General features: G+C 45.5%; 1 protein-coding gene across 5 annotated transcripts in view; it reads right to left on the bottom strand.

The window, feature by feature from the left end:
• PPP2R5C (protein phosphatase 2 regulatory subunit B'gamma) overlaps positions 1-23,565 on the bottom strand; it is a 2,766,797-nt gene that overhangs the window by 2,532,025 nt on the left and 211,207 nt on the right. Inside the window, exon 1 of one of the 5 annotated variants that reach the window (XM_044074549.1) lies at positions 22,607-22,810. The exons of the other annotated variants lie outside the window; for them this stretch is intronic. Coding sequence (XP_043930484.1) covers positions 22,607-22,700 — 94 coding nt within the window. The 5' untranslated portion in view covers positions 22,701-22,810. Of the gene's footprint in view, positions 1-22,606; positions 22,811-23,565 lie in introns of those variants that run through there. 5 annotated transcript variants of the gene reach the window in all.

Genomic DNA, 23,565 nt, shown 5'->3' on the forward strand with positions numbered 1-23,565 from the left:
AAGCTGGAGAGGATCCAGAGCTAAGGCAGAGGCAGCTGCCCATCTGTAGATCGTCGGCCATCCAGACGATAGAGAGGACCGACTGGAAGATGCCCCTTCCTCATCCCACCAGCCACAACCAACCTGAATGAAAGGGGGGACCCCGACATAGCACCACTATCCCCAGATGATATCGGCCTCGAGCTGTCTAAACTGAGGCCAACAAAGGGAGTGAATGGTAAGAAAACTCCAGCCAGGATCCCCTTCCCTAGTGACCCCCACTGCCTCGCTGGGCTGAGGCATCGCCAGCTCCAAGAGCAATGGAGCTAAACCCGTCAGACACCCAGACAGTGTGGGAAAGGAAGCAATACCAGGCATCGTTGGCCTCTACCTAGATATGCTCTGATCCTGGAAAATGGAGCCTGGCTGGGTTGGTCAAGGAGAGAGGAGTTCTGTGGATTGCGAAGGTCCCCTGGGCAAATGGCCACAGGATGGCAACAAGCCCAGCTCGATTTGGGCCTTGAGAAAGCTCCTCATCATCCTATGTCTGAGGAGAGCAGACTCCTAGTGGAACAGGAGGACAGGGAGGAATGGCCTAACCTAGCCGATGGCCTACAGTCTAGTGAAGGAGACCTAGCTAGACAGCGTCAGATCCTATCTCCAGAGAGTGGAAGGAGAGTCTTCAATAATGACTGGATATTACAAAACTGTCAAATTCAAGGGTCTGGTCGGATCCAAAGACTTAGGAAGAACCACTGACGGATTCGAGAGCCTCGGCTTTTTGGCGGGCAAATCTCAAGACGAAGAACACTTCCTCTTGGGATCCAAAGAAGGCTTGGAAGGGGGACCCCCTTTAGCAAGGTCCATGAGCAGAGGCTTGTTCCTACACTATAGGAGAGCCCACGGGTTGAACTTGGTGCAGATGCCACATTCAATCTCCAAAAGTGGATCTCTTAGGCAGTAAATACACTCCTTGTGTATGTCGGTATGAGGAAGCTTCTGACTGGAAGAGGAGCACCATTTGAAACCCGTGGTTTCTCAGGCATACCTGCACACCAACCGCACACAACACACACCAAGGGGGTGGGGGAACAAGACAGAGAAAGGAAAAAGATAGAAGGAACCTAAAGACTGGGAGGACAAGGGCGGGAACCTGGGAATGACCTACCAAACTAGCCAAAAAATCTACCAGGAGGGGATGAGACTACATAGAAGAAGTAGGTAGGTAGGAGAATAGAAAGGGAAAAAGATAGACCCAAAAAAAATAGAAAAGAAGCACTTGTATGAACACAGAGTGAACAGGAGCTTCAAGAAGCGCATTTATTTTGAAATCGCAGCAAACGAGATCTGAGGGTTGTGGGTAGCAAGGGATCTTGGGAAGGGGAGGAGCTTGAGCTCAGGAAATGTCTTTTAGTGCCAGCTCAGATCCGAGGTCAGCTCAAACACCCATCTGTGATCAATAATGATGCAAATAGCACCAGATCATTTGAACAAAAAATAGTTGCCTGTCCTGCATAGAAAAATTCAGAATGACTGCTTTTTGGAAAGAGGATTACATTCTATCATGGGAGGCACACAACTTGAAAAAGTACAAAACACTAAATACGGGAAGGAAAATAATCAGTGTCAAGTAACAGTCCTTAGCTTGTTATGCATACATCACGGCTATATCCAATAAAACTTCCAACTGTGCAACTGTGTACTTGCAGTATTGATGGAATTCCATTAATAAAGTTTGGGGGATGCACCAGAAGCAGAATTTTCAGTCGTGTTCCTGTACTACCTGTGAAGTTCCAACCATAAAGTTAGTGAAATATACAGACAGCAAAATATATTCAGCCTGGGGAAAGGCATACCTGTAGTCCACATTTCAGCTATGTCTTCACAGTATCTACTGGTTTTAGCCATTAAGTTTTTGTATTACATAGAAAATAAGAGCTGTGTATTTACCATAACTTGGCATCTGTGTTATCCTATGTCATTATTCCTCACAGAAGGGTCTTGGATCCAAGCAGGCAACTTAGCACAGACAGATCCAAGACTCAAGCTCCTCCCTCTCCCATAACACCCTGCTGCCCTCTAACCCTCAGACTGAGTTTGCAAACAAAGCTAGAAAAGCTAATTATCCAAAAATAGACAGAAGAAATAAGGCCTAACCAAAACACTCCAAATTCCTCAGAAAATCCAACATGGAAAGGGGATAGTGGGAGCAGAATGTGAGGAATAATGACATAGGATAACACAGATGGCAAGTTATGGTAAGTACATAACTCTCTACCTGATATTATCCATGTCATTATTTCTCACAGAAGGGTTAGAGTCCCCACCTACCATACATCTTGGGAGGCCTCAAGGAAGGACATACCGGAGGACTGCAGAACCAAAGGAAGCACTGATCCTGAAAACCAAATCCAGCTTGTAATGAGATCTACAGGTGTGAGGATTAGAACAAGTGGCAGTAGCACAAATGTCACCAACAGATAGTTTGGCCATGAATACTGAGGAAGTAGCCACAGACTTCATAAAATGAGCCCTAATTCTTCCTGGAACCTCAAGATACCTATTGCCGCAAATGGTAGAAATGCAGCTAGAGATCCATTTAGAAATAGTCACCTTAGAAACTGGGAGGCCAAGTCTGTTCGAGGCAGGAAAAAGCCACAAAGAGCGGAGATGATTTGTAAAACCTTTGGTCCTACGTAGATAAAATCATAACTGGCTGTGTACATCTAAAGTATGTAGAATGCTTTCTCCTTTGTTGGAATACTTAGGAAAGAGCACTGGCAATTGAACAAATTGGTTTAGATTGGATTCAGAGGCAACCTTGGACAAAAAAAGAGGGATTTGTCCTAAGAGATGCTCTGTCCTTGTGAAAGATCATATATAGAGGAGCAAAGGAAAGAGCTTGCAATTTGGAAACCCTCCTAGCCAAAGTACTGGCAACTAGGAAGGTTGTTTTCCATGACAAGAATTTGAAACTGCACAAACTGGCAGGTTCAAAAGGACTCTTAGTGACTGCAGCACTAAGGTTAAGTCCCAAGGAGGCGAGGGATCCTTAACGGGCGGTCTTAGAAGTAAAACACCTTTCATGAATGCTTTGCAAAGTCTGGAAGAGAATGTAGGCTCACTGTTCTCATGTAAATTAGAAATTGCCGCCAACTGGAGCTTAGTAGTAGAGAAAAGTACAGTTGTGTACCCTTACCATAAATGTAGATGCTCGAGTGTATTCACTGTTGCAGTCATCATACTTGGGTTATCTGCCTGCAGGTAAGCCTTCAGTCGGCCCGAATACCAGAGACTTAGTATTTCTGCTTCGGATGCTGTTGCTCCAGGACTGACGTCAGGTCATCAGGGGTATAAAAACAAGCAGCTGACGCCATTACATCAGTTTTTCTTGCCCCAAATGTCAGGAGCCCCCCAAATAGGGAGCCAAGTTATGGTGGGGAAAACACCACCAGTAAAAAGTAAACACCAATACCAATACCCCAGATGGGGTGAGTAATAGCCATAGAGAGGAGAGAGAGAGAGAGAAAAAAAAATGGGGCTGGAGGGAGGGAAACCAGGACTAAACAGTGAATACACTCGAACATCTACATTTATGGTAAGTGTACACAACTGTACTATGTTCTTCGTGTTTCACTGTTGCAGTCATCACACTTGGGTGGATTCCCAAAGCTGAGGAGAAGGGTGGAGGCAGTCAAGAAGAGTTGGGGCTGGCTAGTATGGCTTGCAAGACCGCTGTTGCAAAACCTGCCCTGGATTTGGAAAAGATAGGCAGGTGGTAATGCTTGGTGAAGGTGTGTACAGAACCAGGTAGCAGCTTCCAGGATGTCCCTGGTAGGAATTCCCCTCAGAAAAACTGTAGAGGTAGATGCTGCTCTAGTGGAATGTGTTCTGACCCTCTGAGGAATTGGTTTCCCATCGTGCTTGTAGCAGAAATGGATGCAGTGTGCTATCCATTTAGTTTGTTTTGAAATGGCCTTGCCCTCTGCCACTGTTGCAAAGCTGACTAGTAACTGGTCAGATTTTCTGAAGGGCTTAGTCCTATCAAGGTAGAATCTGAGCTGCCTGCGCACGTCCAAGGAGTGCAGGATCCTTTCCCCTTTATTTTGAGGATTAGGGAAGAAGGCTGGCAAATGGAAGGATTGATTGAGAGCCACAATGGGCACCACTTTAGGCATAAGGGAAGGGTTAGTCCTGAGGGACACCTTGTCAGCATGGAAAATAAAGTACAGTTTTGTACCTACCATAAATGTAGATGTTCGAGTGTATATCCTGCTGCAGTCATCACACACGGGTTATCCTGCCGTCAGGTGGTCCCGCAGTCGGCCCGAATTCCAAAGTCTTGGACCAGCGTCGGTTGCTGTTGCTTCTTCCCTGACGTCAGAGCGCCAGGGGTATATCAGAGGCATCCGAAGCCATTTTCTTCAGTTTTTCTTGCCCCAGATGTCAGGTGCCCCTAACCCTTAGGCACAAGCAAATACACCGCAGAGGTAGTAAAGAATAGAGTGGAAGAGATCAGTTCAGCTAGTCCAGAGGGGATGAAGGGAGGGTAACCTGGACTGCAGCAGGGTATACACTCGAACATCTATATTTATGGTAGGTACAAAACTGTACTATGTTCATCGTGGTACCCTGCTGCAGTCATCACACTTTGGTAGAATACCAAAGCTAAGGATGGGAGGTGGAGTCAAACAGGGTTAGAGGAGGCTAGAGGGCCCTGCAAAACTGCAGTGGCGAAGCCAGCTCTAGTCTTAGAGTAAAGTGGTAAGTGGTAATGTTTGGTGAAGGTGTGTACTGAACTCCAAGTTGCAGCTTCCAGAATATCCTTGGTTGGCACCCCCCTGAGGAAGGCTGTAGATGTAGCTGCTGCCCTGGTAGAGTGGGGGCCTTATGGTAGCAGGAACTGGTTTTCCATTGCGGGTGTAGCAAAAACGTATGCAATGTCCAATCCATTTGGAAATGGTCTGTTTTGAGATAGCCTTTCCTTGTGACGATGTAGCATAGGATACAAAAAGCTGGTCAGATTTTCTGAAAATCTTAGTTTTATCCAAGTAGTAACGTAGCTGTCTGTGAATGTCCAAGGAATGCAGGAGTCTTTCTCCTTTGTTCTGTGGATTTCGAAAGAAGTTGGGTAAATGAATGGTTTGATTTAGAGCCACACTGGATACCACCTTAGGCATAAAGGAGGGTTAGTTCGTAGAGAAACTCTGTCTTGATGAAAAATGAGGAAAGGCTCTACTGCCATTAGTGCCTGAAGCTCCAAAACTCTTCTAGCTGAAGTGATTGCTAGCAGCAGGGCAGTCTTCCATGATATAAACTTTACATCAGCTGAGAAAGCTGACTCAAAAGGAGGTAGCGTGAGTTTTTCCAGAACAAAGTTGAGGTCCCAAGTAGGCATTGGCACTCTCCTGGGAGGCCTAATGTTTTTGGCCCCTCTGAGAAACTGCCTCATGAGTGGATGTGAAAATAAGGGAGGATCCGTGTTGTAGTGAGCAGAAATAGCTGAGGCGTGGATTTTAATAGATGAAAAAGAAAGCCCTTTGCGCAACATCTTAGTTAGATATTGCAGAATCTGAGGTATGTCTGGCTGAAAGGTATTTTGGCCTTTAGCTTGGTTCCAGGCGCAAAACCTTTTCCATTTGTCTGAGAAGGCTTTCCTGGTGCTGGGCCTCCTGGCCTCCAGAATAACTTCCATAACAGCTTGTGAGAGAGGAGCTGGCTGGTTGCTTAGGTGATTTTCCATGCAGCCATGTTTAAGGTTTTGAGCTGGCTGTGTAGAAACTGATTGTCATGCTGTGTGAGCAGGTGGGTAATTTGTGGTAGAATCCATGGTGGGCCCTGGGCCATATTCCTTAATAGTGGGTACCAGTGTTGGCGTGGCCAGTCTGGGGCAATGAGTATCATTCGGGGTCTCTCCATCCTGACTTTCAGTAGCACCTTTGTGAGAAGAGGTAGTGGAGGAAAGGCATATACTGTTAGCATTTTCCAACTGAATGAGAGTGTGTCCACTTTGCATGCTTGATGGTGAAAAGTCCTTGTGCAAAACTTTGTTGGCTGATAGTTTTGAGGGCTGGCAAACAGGTCTATGTCTGGGAGCCCCCATTTTTGAGTTATCATTGCGAATACTTGTGGATCCAGTTTCCATTCGTGGGGATCCATGATGTTTCTGCTTAGGTCGTCTGCCAATGTGTTCTTTTTTCCTGGCAGGAATTGAGCTTGTAATTGAACTTGGCAAGCTAGTGTTGTGTTCCACAAGGACATTGCTTGCCTGCATAGAGGGTAGAAGTGTGTGCCCCCTTGTTTATGTACCACATTACTGTGGTGTTGTCTGTCCTTATGATAAGCTGTCCTGGATGTAAGAGGTCCTTGAAGGCTGTCAGAGCATTTTGTACAGCTAGCATTTCTTTTTGATTGATGTGCAGATTCCTTTGATCTGCTGCCCATATGCCTTGAACGCACTGCCCTGCCATGTGTGCCCCCCAGGCATAGTCCGATGCATCTGTTGTCATAGTTTGCTGGCTGGGGGTAGGGTGAAAGGCTGACCCTTGTTGAGGTGACATGCCTGGGACCACCATAGAAACTCCTGTTGAAGGCAGGGAATGAGATTTATCATGGTTTTCCAAGCTGTGGCTGTGTTGAGTCCATACGCTTTTTAGGTACCATTGTAATTTTCCTCATATGCAGTTTTGCAAATGGTATTAGTAGTATGCAAGATGCCATGAAGCCCAAGGCCTGCAGAATTTTTCTTGCAGGGAGTTGGGTCTTTGTTGCCATTGTTCTGAAGTATTGAGTTAATTGTAGTTGTTTGTCTGGTGACAGATAAGCCATCTGGGCCATTGTATTCAAGCTGGCACCCAGGAATGTCATATTTTGTGAGGGCACTAGTTTTGATTTCTTTTCATTTACTGTGTACCCTAGGCAACTTAGAAGATGTTTTACAAAAGCCAGGTGTTGTAAGAGAATGTCCTTGCTTTCTGCTTGGATGAGACAGTCTTCCAGGTATGGGTATATTTGAATTCCTCTTTGTCTGCAGTATGCAATTACTGGTGCCAGGCATTTTGTGAAGACCCTGGGCACAGTAGATAAGCCAAAGGGCAGTGCAGAGAATTAGTAATGGGTTGAACGTGCAATGAAATGGAGGTATCTTCTGCAACATGCAGGTATGCCTCCTTGAGGTCCAACGTTACTAGCCAAGCTTTCTTGCCCAACATGGGAAGAAGCTGCTGTAGTGTTAGCATCTTGAATTTGGGTACTTGCAAGAAGGTGTTTAAAATTGAAAGGTCCAGAATAGGTCTCCAAGCATTGTCCTTTCTGGGGACTAGAAAGAGCCTTGAGTAAAATCCTTGGCCTTGCTCCTGTGTAGGTACCAGTTGAATGGCTCTCATGTCCATGAGAGCTGTAATTTGTTTTTGTGCCTCTGCCCATTGATTTTGTTGGAGGTTTGGCATTCCTCTTATCCTTGGCAAGGTGTGGAAATGAAATCTGTATCCGTGTGAGATAATGTCTAGGACCCATTTGTCCTTTGTGACGATGCACCAGTTGTCTGCAAATTTTCCTCCCAAGGGAGCTGCCAAGAGAGTTTTACTTGGCAGTATGAGGTTTAAGTCATTGTGTTTGCCTTCTAGTGGTTTGGGACCTGTCATCTCCTCCCTTCTGTGTTGTAGTGCCCCATTGGCGAGGTTTGTAAGGGATTTGTGCTTGTCCTCTGCCCCTTGGGTGCCTGTATTTACCATTCTGTGGTCTGTCAGAAGCTGGAAAGGACCAATTTTTTGTTGGCCAATTTCTGCTGAAGCGTGGGGGCTGTACCTGTAAGAAATCTTTGACCGTCTGCATAGATTTTGCCTTATCCTCCATTTTCTTTAAAACCTCCTCTGCTTTAACCCCAAATAAGACATCCTGCTGTAAGGGTGCATCCAGTAACTTTGCTTTAACATGATCAGGCAGAGATTGTTCCTTTAACCTAGCATGCCTACGTATAACAGACCCAGTAACAACTGCTCTAGAGGAAGCTTCCAAGGCATCAAAACCAGATTGTAAAGTATGTTTGCCCACCTGTTCAGCTGCATGTAACAGATCTTGCATTTCCTTGAATTTAGACTGTTGAGGGTGCGTGCCAATCTTTTGTTTTATTTGAGACATTAGGAATTGCTGGTATTTAAGCATGTGAAATTGACAATTTAGTGCTCTCATAGCTAGAGTAGCTGAGGTGTAAACCTTCTTCCCCCACCTATCTAGTGCTCTGGAGTCCCTTTCTGAGGGAACAGGATTTTTTGCCATAGAAGCCTTAGCCCCTTTGGGAACCTGGGAGATTGTCTCTGGATCAGCAGCAGGGCTTTTGTAAAGGAATTTGTGCGAGTCAGGCACTCTATAGTATCTATCTGGTTTGGCTGCAGCAGGAGGCAGAGAGTCTGGATTTAGACTAGATTCTAAGAAGACATTATCCACAATGTCCAAAACTGGGGGGATAGCAAGTGGTCTGTGCTGGGGGAGTAAAAGAAACTCTCGGAGCCTTTTCTTTGAGTCATAGTAGTCCTGACCTTCCCAGTGGAAATGTTCCCTCATGGTGTGTAAGGTTTCCCCAAAGGAATAATCTTCAAGGGGAGAAGCTGAGGGAATGGAGTCTTCAGCATCAGAATCTTCATAAGGGGGAAAGGAGTAATCTTGTTCCCCAGAGGAGCCTGAGGAAACAGACACTTGATCAGAGGAGGAATAATCCTCCTCTTGTCTAGGCCTTTTGTCGGGGGGGGGGGGACCCCTGATCAAAGAAATCAAATCTTCAGCCATTTTAAGCATCTGTTTCTTAGGCATAGAGCCTACACCTGGAGACTGAAGTGTAGGCTTTTTTGGCATTAGAGGAGTCTTAAGCTTAGCATAAGATTTTATGGTGAGGGTAGTCGGTCTGAAGACACCTTCAGAAACCAAAGGTGTTTCTACAGCACCGGCTTCCCCTAGTGCAATGTCATCGGTAGGGCCTAAGGAAAAAGGCTGTGTCGGCCTAGAACTCTCTGCTGGGGGATCCGAAGCGGTCTGGGGATCCAATTCAGCGGTAGCCAGGGGCTGCGTAGGCGCCTCACTGAAAACCGGAGAACCGGCGACCGGCCCAGCCGAGGACTCTGAGTCTGGCTTGGATCTAGGCTGCCTGTCTTTATCCTTGCGTTTTTTATGCACGCCGGTAGTCGGTTGCTACGACAGCATAGTGTAATTAAATTTTCTACCGAAGTAGTGTGCGAAATCAAAGCGTCGCTTTATAGTTCGCTTATTGAACCTAGCACAAAACCGACAACCAGTGACGTCGTGGTCTGGGCCAAGGCAAGGTATACAAAAAGAATGAAAGTCCTTATGAGGTATTTGCTTCCCACAAGAAATGCAATTGTTAACTTTTTCTGACCTCTGACTGAGGCAAGAAAAGGTTCCCCAACGGGGTACTTAGCTTTGAAGACTTCGGACTGAAACTCGATTTGAAAATCTCAGGTGTCGGCCGACCGGCACTTTCGAACTGCTTCTGCTTCGGGCACCGCGCAGCAAGAAAGGCTGAAGAAAATGGCGTTGGATGCCTCTGATATACACCTGGCGCTCTGACATCAGGGAAGAAGCGACAGCAACCGACGTCGGACCAAGACTTTGGAATTCGGGCTGACTGCGGGACCGCCTGATGGCAGGATAACCCAAGTGTGATGACTGCAGCAGGGTACCACGATGAACATTGAAGGGTTCCACAGCCATCAGAGCTTGTAGCTCAGACACTCCTCTAGCTGAAGTGAAGGCTAGAGGCAAGGCTGTTTTCCAAGAGAGGAATTTTAACTCTGCTGACGCAGCAGGTTCAAAGCGAGGGGGGGGGGGGCTTTTCCAGTACAAAGTTAAGGTCCCAAGCAGGGGTGGGTGCTCTCCTTGGTGGCCTTAAGTTGTTTGCTCTTCTCAGGAGCTGTTTGATAAGAGGGTGCGAGAAGAGAGATGGCTCAGTGTTGTAATGAGCAGAAATGGCTGAGGTATGAATCTTAATGGAGGAGAAGGACAGGCCTTTGTGGAATAGATTTGCTAAGTAATCCAGGATTAGAGGCAGGGAGGGCAGTGTTGTGTCTTCTCCTTTAGATTGAATCCATAAGCAAAATCTTTTTCACTCATCAGCATAGGATTTTCTTGTACTGGGTCTTCTGGCTTCAAGAATGACATCCAGCACCTGCTTGCTTAGGGTTGCTGGGTGAGAATTCAAGGAATAAGCCAGGCTGCAAGATTTAGGGTTTGCAGTTGTGGATGCAAAATATGTCCCTCCTGCTGAGAGAGCAGGGTTGGGCTCTGGTGTAAGTGCCAAGGTGGCACCGGTGTCAGGCTGAGCAGGAGTGGGTACCAGTGCTGGCGGGCCAGTCCGGGGTAATCAGAATTCTCCTTTGTCTGTCTTGTTTTATCTTGAGTAATAATCTTGAGAGAAGGGGCAGCGGGGGAAAGGCATAGATTGAGAGATTTACCCACTGAAAATATGGGGCATCCACATTCCAGGCCCTGCTGTGAGTATTCCTGAAGCAGAATTTGCTGAGCTGGTGGCTGTAGGGAGAGGCAAACAGATCCACCTCATGGGTCCACCATTTCTGAATCAGAAGGTTGAAGGTGCTGGGCTCCAATTGCCACTCGTGTGGGTCTCAGAGATTTCTGCTTAAAGTAGTCTGCCAGTGAGTTTTGTTTGCCTGGCAGGAATTGAGCTTGGAGATGGACTTGAATGTCCAAGGCCGTATTCCACAGGGCCATGGTTAACTTGCAGTGTGGGTAGGAATGGGTTCCCCCTGCCTGTTGATGTACGACATAACTGTGGTGTTGTCTGTTTTTATTAGCAGTTGTCCTGGAAAGAGTGGGGATCTTAAAGCTGTCAGGGCATTCTGTACAGCTAGCATCTCTTTTTTGTTGATGTGCAGATGAATTTGACTTGGGCTCCAGTGGCCCTGAATACATTTGCCGTCCATGAGTGCCCCCCCCCCCCCGGCATAGTCTGATGCGTCTGTGGTTAGGGTCTGGGGGGCATGGGGTTGAGTAAATGGCAGTCCCTTGTTGTGGTTGCATGCTTCTGCCCACCAAAGGAACTCTGTCCTTAGACAGGGTATGATAGGAATGATCGTTTCCAGGTCCTGAGAATGTTGGCGCCAAAGACTTTTTAAGTACCATTGAAGTTTCCTCATATGCAGTCTTGCATATGGAATTAGCAGTATACATGAGGCCATGAACCCTAGGGCTTGCAGTATTTTCCTTGCAGATAGCTGGGTTCTGGTGGCCATTTGTTTGAAGTAGTCTGTCAGATAGACTTGTTTTTCTGAAGTGAGGAGTGCCATCTGGGAAGTTGTGTCCAAGCTTGCTCCTAGGAATACAATCTTTTGACTGGGTACCAGTTTTGATTTATTTTCATTGATGGTGTATCCCCCAAGAAGGTGAGAAGGTTTTTCATAAATGTCAGGTGCTGCAGCAGCAATTCCTGACTGTCCACCTGAATCAGGCAGTTGTCCAAGTACGGGTAAATTTGGATATTTCTCTGCCTGCAGTATGCAATGGCTGGAGCCAGGCATTTTGTGAATATTCTAGGCTCAGTAGATAAGTCAGAGGGAAGTGCAGAGAACTGATAATGCATAGATCCTGCCCTGAAACGTCGATACTTCCTGCATGACACCCTTATGGGGATGTGCAGATGGGCTTCTTTTAAGTCTAGGGTGATTAACCAGGCATCCTTGGCTAGCACAGGAAGAAGCTGTTGCAGGGTAAGCATTTTGAATTTTGGTACCACCAGGAAGGTGTTGAGAATTGAAAGATCCAGGATTGGGCGCCAAGAGCTCTCTTTCCTGGGTACCAGGAAGAGTCTGGAGTAGAATCCTTGACCTTTCTCTGTTCTACTGGAACCGGATGAATAGCTCTGATATTGAGCAGGGAAAGTACTTGGTTTTGAGCCTCTGCCCACTGGTTTGGAGAAAGGTCTAGAAACCCGCTTGGGGTTAGCAGTGAATGGAAATAAAATTTGTACCCCTGGGATACAATGTTGAGGACCCACCAGTCCTGAGTGATGGACATCCAGTTTTTTGCATGAAGGGCAAGTTTTCCTCCTAGGGGCACAAGCAATTGGGTAGGGCTGGGGAGTGGAGTAAAGAAGTCACTGTGAGCTTTTTTCATAAGGAGGTGGCCTACCACTCCCTGCTTTAGGGGTGGGAGCACTCCATTGCTTAGATCTCTGCATACCCTGAGACTGTTACTCTGGGTGGTCTGTTTCCCCTGGGTCTGGTTTGAGAAGGCCTGGCGGGGGCTGGAAAGGACCAGTGTTTGGAAGGGCAATGCCTACTGAATCTAGGGGGTTGCACTTGTAAGAATTCTTTAACAGTCTGCATAGACTTAGCTTTTTCTTCCATCTTTTTAAGAACCTCTTCTGCTTTGGTGTCAAACAGTCCTTATTCAAAGGAGCGTCTAGTAACTTTGATCTGACATGGTCTGGCAAGGTCTGCTCCTTCAGCCAAACATGTCTTCTCAGTACAGAGCCCGAGACTGCTGCCTGGCAAGATGCTTCTAGGGCGTCAAAGCCACACTGCAAAGTATGCTTGCTGACTTGGCTTGCAGAGTGCATAAGCTCCTGTAATTCTTTACTTTCAGCACAGTCTGAAAAGGTTGCCACTTTTTGTTTAATAAGTTCCATAATATTTTCCTGGTACTTCAGCATGTGAAACTGACAATTCAATGCCATAATAGAAAGCGTTGCAGAGGTATATACCTTCTTACCCAATCTGTCCAAAGCTCTGGAATCCCTGTCCGAAGGGGTGGGATTCTTGGCTGTAGTAGCCTTGATAGCTTTAAGTCCCTGGGAAATTATCTCTGGGTCAGCGGTAGGATTCTAGAAGAGAAATTTGTGAGTGTCAGGTACTCTGTAGTACCCGTCTGATTTCCTAGGGGCAGGAGGTAAAGTGTCAGGAGTAAAACTGGATGCCATAAAAACATCATCCACAACATCCAGAACGGGGGTATTGCTGAAGGCCTCTGCTGAGGCAACTCTAGAAATTCTCCGAGTCTCTTTTTGGACTGAGGATAGTCTTGGCATTCCCAGTGGAAATGCTCTCAAGGTATGTAAGGTTTCATCAAAAGAAAAATCCTCTGGAGGGGAGGAAGAGGGAATGGATTCCTCTGCATCTGAATCCTCATAAGCAGATAAGGGCATGTTTTCATAATCAGAAATCTGACAGTCATCAGACTCGCCTGTAGAAGCTGCAAGGGACTGAACTCTGTCTCTTAACAGGGAAGGCTGACTTCCCCTAATCAGCATAATAAGGTCTTCAGCCATTCTAAGCATTTGTTTTTGTGGCATGGGAGCAGGTGCATGAGCTTTGGTCATCTGTCTTCTAGGTGTAGTGCATACTCTGGGCCTAAGAAACTCAGCAGTTGTGGTTAAAAAAAGTAGTAGTCTGAGTCGAACATTGGTTGAGCGAAGAACTGCCTCAGAAGCCGCTGCCTGCACAGCGGCTCTGGACCCATCCAAGGCAGAGACATCCGCAAGTTCCATAGTCGAAGGAGAGTCTTGCGGCATACCGGACTCTGAATGGGTCTCAGTAGAGGCCTACGAATCCACTGAAGCGAACATCAGGGGCTGCGAAAGTGCCCGAGTACCGGCGGACTGGCGAGTAGCTTAACGGAAGCGTCGTCAGCAGTTGTGGACCTATGCGGTCTCTCTCTGTCTTTATCCTTACGTTTTTTCGGAATATCGGTAGTCGGATGACTTACCGAAGCCATTTCAGAATACGGAGATCAAGAGCAAAACAATTTAGCGACAAAGACAGCCCGACGACGAATGATTTGGACGTTAAACAAGGCACAAATCCGACAGCGAGGGACGTCGTGGTCTGGGTCTAAACAGGTGATGCAGTAAGAATGAAAATCTCTGTGAGGTATTTGCTTTCCACAGGCAAGACAATTGTTAACTTTTTCTGACATTAGTTAGAGCAAGAAAAAAAGGATCCCCAACGGGGTACTTAGCTTTAGAAGACTTAAGGATTATTCAATTCGTAAATAAAAATTCCGGTAGCAGCCAACCGACGCTTGCAAACTGCTTCGGCATTGGGCTACTCGACAAGAAAGATGGATGAAATGACGTCGGCTGCCTATTTTTATACCTCTGACGACCTGACGCAAGTCCTGGAGTGACAGCATCCGACACAGAAATACTAAGTCTCTGGTATTCTGGCCAGCTGAGGGCTACCTGCAGGCAGACAACCAAAGTGTGATAACTGCAACAGTAAAACACGAAGAACATCTTGCCCCTGCCTGAAAAAGTGAGGACAAGAACAAAAGGATATCTGAAACAGACTGACCAAACTGCAGAAGTGTGTGAACCAAATACTCCACAATAAAACCACTGGTATATTGATGCTGTACAAAATGCATGAAACCGATGAACAGATGGTCTGATGAAGTTCTTTTGTTGAGGACGAAAGCGCTTACCAGCTTTCTATTGTCTTAAAATAAACTTTTCTGCTTTACTTTTTGGACTACCAGTATTTTCTACAGCATCAACATACCAGTGGTTTTATTGTGGAGTATTTGGTTCGCACACTTCTGCAGTTTGGTCAGTAGTTTCTTTCTGTCTTTTGGTGCTTAACATCTGAAACAGAGGCAGAAAAAGGATTCAGATTCCTGTTCTTAGCCCACATAGAAAAACTTTTCCATTTACTACTATAAACCTTTCTGGTGGAGGCTTTCTGGGAGGCTAGGATAATATGCCTGATGGGGGACGCCAGCCTGGACTGTTTCAGGATCACCGGAACTGCAGAAACCATGTGGTTAGATGAAGGGTCCAAAGAGTTGGAAGAGGAAGCCCCAAAGGATGGGAGATCACATCCTGACAAAGATCCAGTACCCAGGGAGTATACTTCAGATAAGACCTGATGAAGGTGAACCACGGCTGACAAGGCCAGAAAGAAGCAATGAGGATCAAGGATGTCCTCAGGCACTGCTCTTTCTGTAAAACATTGGGAATAAGAAGGACAGAAGGATAAGCATAAAGGAGACCCAGAGGCCAATCATGGACTACAGCATCCCTCGAGGACTCCCTAGGTGGGGGATCAGGGCGAAGGGGTGGGATTCTTGGCTGTAGTAGCGGTCAACAATCTGGTATGCCACATGGGACTGAGGGACCGCTAGAGGACTCGGGATGGATCTGCAGAGTCTGTCGGACAAAACGTTGGAGTCCCTAGGTATATGAATTGCAAGAATAAAGTGTCTGGAGGATAGCACCTATTCTCACACTCTCATGGCCTCTCTGCACAACGGGTAAGATTGTGTTATCCCAGTTTATTGATATACCAGACCACATGGTTGTCCATCTGAACTGGAATCATCCCAGGGGGAGGCAGTCCTGAAAGGTCTGCAACATTAGTATGACTGCTCTCATCTCTATAACGTTTATGTGCAATTTGGTCTCTACAGGGGACCATGTGCCTTGGACAGTTCTCCCCTGGAAATGCCCCCCCACCCTAACAGGGAAGCATCCATGGTCACAGTTACCTTGGGTAGAGGGAGAGAAAAGGGCCTTCTCTAGGATGAGATCCTGAGACTGAAGCCAATAAAGAAGGTGCCATCTGCACACTGGTGCCAGTTTTATGGACAAGGGGTGAAACATAGACCACTGGACCAACAGGGTCCTCTGTTAAACCCATATGTGATACCTTGCTAGAGGAACAAGCTAAATGGCAGCAGCCATGGATCCTAGGGTCAGAAAAATAAAGTGAACTGGAGGATGCGAAAGATCTAAGATTTGCATGACCTGCTCCCAGATCAACTGAACCTTGCATACAGGCAATGCTGCAGTCTCTGAAACGGAGTCTAGCTGGACTCCTATGAATTCCAACATTTGCATGGGGACCAGATTTGACTTCGAAAGAATAACAGTAATCCCCAACTGATTGAATAGGAGAAAGACATAATGGATGGCTTCTGACAGTCGATGCAGAGGGTGCAGCGAGTAGCCAATAGTCGAGGTACAGAAATACCTGAAATCCCGGCAGCCGAAGGTGAGCTACTACCACTGACATACATTTGGTAAACATCTAGGGGGACAGTAGTGAGTCCGAAGGGTAGGGCTCTGAACTGGTAATGATCGTCCCCTAACCAGAAGCGAAGATGTCTCCTGGAGCACCTGTCTATCTTGATGTGATAGTAAGCATCCTGGAGATCCATGGAGCACACACATCCAGTTGTCCTTGCATAAGAGAGGTAGAATGGACTGAATAGTGACCATCCGGAACTTGGACTTTTTGACAGATTCAACTCACTGAGGTCCAAAATAGGATGCAGGTCCCCAGTGTTTCTTGGCATTAAAAAGAAGAGACTACGTTCCATATCCTCTTCGTCTTGCTGGGACTTCTTGCATGGCTCTTGAATTCCCTCTGACGGGGGGGGGGGGGGGGATGTTGGGTAAGTATCTTCATATAGGACAGGGTTCCGAAAAGGGAATTAAATAATCTCTGGATACGATGTTTAACACCCATTGATTGGAGGTAATGTTTGTCCAGGCTAGTGGGTGAGGGGAAATTCTACTAAGGAATTTATCATCTCTCTTGGGACCTGGCTCTACAGTTCCTTCCAGGCCCTGATGGCGGATAAGATCGACCAACTCTTGGGGGGAGGGGGGGACACCCAGGATGTAGATGAGCCCGTTCCAAACAACTTCAAAAACACAGAGCCCTCTGAAGATGGGGGTTGAGGAGACCAACCGCCCTTCTACCTCAAGATCTCAAAGATGTTTCCAAAGGAGACATCAGAAGACAAGATCTGGGGGCCCTCCTTCATCGAGGTCCGTGCCCTCTGTGAGGGACTCCGAGGGTGAGTCCAAGTGCCTCCACTTGCCCTTTCTCTTACAAGGTGCTTCCTCCATGGGGGGGGGGGGTCCGGAGAGGACTTGGAAGATGCAGGGAAGAAACCCCCGAAGGCTAAAATAGGAGGGCTGACCCTGGACAGGATGGGAGATCTCACCACCCATGGCAGAGAGGGGCAGGGATGGACCCAAAGGGTCAGGAGATATAGCTCCAGTCCTGGATAAGGACCTCTCTATCACCCAGAAGGCCGAAGGGCTAGAAGCAGTCTTACCCTCATCAACCCTGGAGGGGAAGACCCTCAGAGAGGAGGGGCACACTGTGATACAGCACTACTACCCCCAAATGATACTGGCCCAGAGTTATCAAGGGCCAAAGTCCAAGGGGAAGAGACTGTTCCAAAAAACTCAGACCCAACCTCGTCTCCATGGAGCTGGCACCAACCACCCCGGCACGGGGCCCACTCTGATCTGAGGGTGGGGGAACAGAGCACACCAGGGACCCTGACAGGGTAGAGAAAAAAGGAATACTAGACCCTGCCCGGATCTGACCGCAGGTATCCGGGTCCCAAGATTCCGAAGCCCCTTGGGTTGGAAGAGGAGAACAGAGAGCTGGAATAGGAAAGGCTTCCCCTAGCCAGATGGGCTGGAGATGCCAGAAGCCCCAGCTCTGTCTGGGCTTTGAGAAAGCTCATCATCCTGTCCACATCGGAAAGCAAGAAACTCCTGGATGATCTGGAGGAAGTGGAGGACATTGAAGACTTGGCTGGAGACCCTGATTATCTGCGTCGGTGATCCAGAGTTCTGCTTTGGGGGCCCAAGAGCAGACTGGAACAACTGCCTAGAAGAACTAGGCGAAGCTACGTCATCAATAAATATGGGTGGATCTGACAGCTTAGCAGAAGGAGCAAGCTGATCCGACGAACTGTCTGATCTGAAGTGGGTCTAGTCTTGACCGGATCTGGGGGCCTCTGAACAGAGGTGGCTTTGAAACTGGCAAAAGAATCCAAAGATCTCAGATCTGAAGATCTCCAATTCAAAATAGTCTGATCTGGGATCTACAATCCAGCAGCCTTGGCTTTTTAGAAGCCACTGGAGGCATGGAAGGGGTCTTCCGCTTGGGATCAGAAGAGGAAGCCTTACAATGGGAAACAAAAGGACTCCCCTGCACCATACCTTTTAGCAGCAGCTTGTTTTGGCACTTCACCAAAGCCCTGAGGTTGAATGCAGCACAAAAGTCACATTCAAACTCCAGGTGAGGAGCTTCTAAACAATACAGGTACTCCTTGTGAGAGTCAGAATTAGGGATCTTCCAACTGCACGAGGAGCACTTTTTAAAACCAGAGGGCTTTTCAGACAATTTAAAGAACAAAGCCCTAACACTAACAGGGGTACTAGCAACAAAAAGGGAACCAAACACGGACTAATGGGGGAAACTACACCACACTCAAAATTAGTAAATCTAAGGGAGGGGAGGTAAACTACTAAAGGTAATTACACTAAAGAGACTGAAGGAGCTAAACCTATCAAGATAACCTAAGCTAAGTTAACAAAAACAAGTTAAAGTACTTAACTGAAGCAAGAGCCAGGTGGATCACATCCGTAGCAGACACACGACAAATGAGATCTGAAGGTTAGAGGGCAGCAGGGGATTATGGGAGAAGGAGGAGATTGAGCCTTGGATCTGTCTGTGCCAAGATGCCAGCTCGGATCCGATGTCAGATCAAAGACCCTTCTGTGAGGAATAATGACAGGGACAACATCAAATCAGAATGCTCAGCATGGGATGTGGAAATGTTTTGGGTGAGAAGCTTGCTTCCAGTATATACTTTAGCTATTCCCTGGAGACTCAGCATCCTTAGACTACTGCTACTAATGCAACGGTAACGCATGGTTATGAAGGTGTGTGTGTGTGTGTGTGTGTGTGTGTGTGTGTATACATGCACACACACTTGTAGCAATTTACCTAAAGTGTTGAGTTTTAGTCAAGTCCTCACAATATCCATACGGTTCCACCAACAAATACATAGAAACTAGTACTTTTTTCCCCTCTCCTCATGCATCAGTTCTACACCACGATATCCGGTGGCTAATGTCTACCGCTGGGTCTACCAGCCTACTTTTAACACTCCCCCAGACCTCCCAAATATAGGGCTGGGGGCAACACTGATTATAAGGACGTCCTGGGGGCCTTTTACTCTTCTAATCTATGGAGGCACTTTACTCATAGCCTACCCTGTTAATCACCCCCCCCCCAATGTCAGTATTTGCGGTTGCCCCTGAGGGTGTACAACCTAATTCTCTAAGACAGCAGCTGATGCACATAACAGACTACCAAATGACATTAAAGCAAGCACTAATTTAGATATTTAACAGCTTGGACACTTATGGGAGTAACTGTTTCGGTATATTGGCAGGCTAGAAGGGAATTAATACCCGTGCTTGAAATATATGTATATAACCATGTATGTATGTAGCATATTCCCCCTTCTACACAACAGCTCAGTCATATCCACTACACTAACTACTTTTTGGGCCATACCTGACAACATGCAACTTTCCAAGTATCTATCAGGGATCATCACAAGAGACACCCACGTAAATGTCCTCCCAGTCTGGGATGGTAATGTCCATCCCTCCCTGCTGCTCCATCAGTGGCCCAAGATGCAACTGGGAAACCTGGGCTATAGTCAGGGATTTATCCCTCTAAGCCACTGGAGCAGCCAGGTGTGTGTGTGTGTCTGTGCTTGCATGTTTTTTTGAAGGTGGTAATGCATATCCACAGTAGAAGTTTCAACTACTACAACATTTCTCAAGTTCCAACGGCATTTAGTGTAAAACAAAAATATACAAAAAAATGTATGTAGTTGGGATGGGGGGGGGATATACCTCCAACTGGAGGTTTCAGCTCTTCTCTCCAGTATCCATGGAGTTCTAATCACAAAATCACTATAACAAGCAGAAACCCATGTCCAACATTATTAGGATAAAGGGGGACTGAATATACCTAAAGATCAGAAGTTTCTGCCATGTCCCAGTGGGACCTATATATTTTCAGCAAAAATTAAATACAGTACACATAAACAAAGAAACAAGTTCAACACTGTGGGGCAGTCACTGTACTTCCCTGGGGAACACAAAAGAAACGGGACTACAAAAATGCACAGCAGATGGACATGGGGGAGAGCTATGCACAACCTATGTAAAGATACCTGAACTTGCCCCCCCCCTTTTTTTTACCGAGGGTCATTTGACAAAACTAGGAGACTAGGCATCCTTAGGACATCGTCATGATGGATACTGGAAAGGGTGACAAGTGGGGCAGTAAAGACAGTGTAAAGAGAAAGTGTCTGGATGTGACCAGCAAACATCTGGTAGTGGAAAACTAACTGAAGGCAGAGGGAATGGCAAGAACAATTTTCTCCAAATAAGGTCAAAGAAATGATTGTGGGTAGGTACTGCTAAAGGTGGAAAAATAAGACTGCTCCTGTAGCACAGAGGGATAAAGTCAAGACTATGGCCCAGGCAATCTAAGTTCACATAGGCTGTTGGCTGCCTAAATGAAGCCTTCGCTCATCTGAGATTTGCCATCTGTGATAATGGAAAGAATGGGTCATTAGCAAAGCAGAAGCGGACGACCAGCAGGCAGCTGGGGCAAAAAGTAAACTGAAAGAAACCTGGGACTAAGAAGAGGTGAGTGCAGACAATACACTCAGGAAACAGGATTTTTTTTTTTAAAACTAGGACAAATACACTGATGCAGAGGTATTGAGCTCCTTGGTACCATATTATGAATATCAGAAAAAGTGTAAGAAACTTGCTGAGTGTTTTTAATGAGAGTGACTTCTTTGCAAACTTTTAAAGTGCAGTTCTTACAAGATTAAAAATGAGTCACGACTGTTACTGCTTCTAGTGTACATAATGGATGTCATTTTAAGTGAAACTGGTATCAATCCAGAACAAAAGGGCATGCACAAGTTTGCACAGTGCATTCTCAGCGTTTCAGAAAGGACTAGTTTGTAAAAGCAGTATGAAAGCAAAGCAAAGTTATCCATTCTGCACTCATAAGAAACTCTGATTCTCCTACTGACCTCTACCCTGCATTATTTTAACCCCAGTATGTTTCTTTTGCATGTGTATAAAAACAATAAAAATGCAGCAAGCCCTCAATATGTTCAGACATCAATAAACTAGTAACACTGCATCAATTACTGCTGTTAACTTTTTAAGTATTACATTTCATGCTCTCAACAGACTTTAAACTCGCTATCCAAAGTAGAGTGGACAAGATGATGTTCTACTACAATCTATGCTGTACTTCTGGAAGGCAGTTACCCATTAAACGTAAATTCACCTGCCCTACTTTCAAAAACATGCCTAAGGAGTACAGGACTACAGAAGATAGACTATGAAAGTGGATTCTTCAGCTCTTCTGATCCCATTTCACAGTTTATATACTACACACAAAACCCATGTCTTTCACATACAAGTCAAACACAAATATGTTACACCATCCAGATATGACACTCCAGCGGCCAAGATATACTGTCTGTATACAGCTACTAAAATTACATACAAAGAATTGCAAAACAGTACAGACTTCTTGGAGACTAAAAATCAGTATGTTTTTAGTTACCATAATACAGGGCCATGATCTAGCCCCTAGGAAAGGAGTGGGTGGATGGGGCACAAAAAACAAACTCCAAATGCAAGCCTCCAGAATCTAGATCACAGTTGTTTTAAGGATAAGCAGTGCTTTGCCTTCTTGATTTACAACTGGATTTAAGATGAAAGGTGCAGAAAAGTATACAAACTACGGATTTCTACATAGCAATCAGAGGGGCACACAAATGCTTCTGCTTTTTGATGACTGGCAGTTTATTCATTAGTTTGGCAGCTCAGTTGCATATCGCTTCAAGTTTTAACTGCAACTGAATGCAATTTCTGATTACTATGAAGCACAAAAGATCCAAGACAATATTTCCACACTGTATGAATGTTAACTATTCGTGCAAACAGAAAATCTACCCATGTGGACTGTAGTTCAAAATATTCAAAACATTATGCATTCACACTCACGATATGTAACAAAAGTTAAAGGACTACATTCACTCACTCAAATATAATAAAGCAAGCAACGGCTAACCTTAAACAACATAGCATAATTAAAAGTAAACTCCAAGTTAGCCAATCAAGACCACATTTTCATTCTCTAAAAATGCAGCAGCAGTACTACTGCAAGACTAAGGAAAGACTAAACTCTTGTTAATGAAAACACTAACATTGAAGTACTAACCAAAAATCACTGACAAAAGGGCATGCAATGCTTATTCCTTTGACAATTTAAGCAATTTGTCATGGCTGGGTAGCTATCAATGAACAGACCACATGCAAAACAAACTTAAATGACAGTGTGCCTAGCACTTATTTTGCAAACAGAAAACTACAATGTTAATAACTGCTTTGCCCTACCCCCCACCCAATACCTTTCAGTGTAGTGACTTCATATCCTTTGACATCAGCAGGGCTTTGAAAAGGGGGGATGGGAAAGTGACAGCAGAAGGCAGTAAAACCTGATTTTAGTTATGCATGCAATGCTCTCTATGAAATGCTGCAAAGCTGTTGTTATTGCAAAACAAAACACTAGAGTGCTTAAATCAAATTGCAGCTTCACAAGGACTGATAGTAGAAAAACACAACTATTTGCAACTTCCTAATGTCTTATCTAAAAAAAGAAAATCACAACTGCTGTTTAGCAACCTATACATACAGGATTAAATCCTAACAGACTGTTAGTATACAAAGACTCACCTCGGAAGTGTAGAAGGGCTACAGGCTGGAAAGGCCCATTTGAATTAGCTGCTTCTACCACCATCCTGCTGCCAGGCTTATTACATATCAACATCTAGATTCCAGTTGCAAAACAAATCTATTCCTCAGGGCAAGAAACCAGCCTCCATTTTAGCAAAATAAAAAAAAAAGACTGAAAATGAAGCTCACTGCTACTGGAGGGAATTGGCTAGTTAGTGATGTCAGCAGACAGAACAACAATGATTGGCTGTACAAAGCAACCTGAAATGACACTAAAATGCAAATAGAAAAAGAAGCGGATTGGCTGTCAACATGCATTAAGCTTGTGCATTTATTAGCTTTTCTGTTTTGCTGTTCCAATTACCTGTGTCTACCAAGAAAAGATTATTCAAGCTTCAAAATAGATGACAGGACCATATCCTACTAGATGCAAGGAGGAAAGCAATGTGCATACCTTATTTATAAGAAAAATAGCCTCACTGCAAAAAAAGTACTAACCAATTAAAAAATAGCTGAAGCAGTAGAAAAATGTGTTCTCTCTGGTATCTATAGACAAGAAAAAAACCTTCTTGCACAATTTCTTCTGAACCAACCTCAAAACTTCTGACAATACTCATTTTAACTCCCTATCACTACCTTCTAACTAAGGCAGCCCAGACATGCACATCTGTCATGTAAATTTGCACTACTTGTACGCTGTTCTCTCATGATTCTACAGACAACACACACAAATTAGATAAGCTATACCACTTCAAACCTACTGAGGACTGAATTCAGATTCAGCAGAGTTGGTGAGACTAGAAATGCAGTCCATGTATTCTCCACAATTCTGCCTCAACATAAAGTGTTTCTGTTAATGCACTTCCACCTATTGCACTCTACACAGCACCAACCAACATTTATGCAAAACCACATGTTGAGTAGCCAATAATATTTCATTAGAGATGCATTCAGTCTGG

Source organism: Protopterus annectens, chromosome 6.part0 (genome assembly GCF_019279795.1).
Source record: "Protopterus annectens isolate FY-2018-M chromosome 6.part0, PAN1.0, whole genome shotgun sequence".
NCBI lineage: Eukaryota > Metazoa > Chordata > Ceratodontiformes > Protopteridae > Protopterus > Protopterus annectens.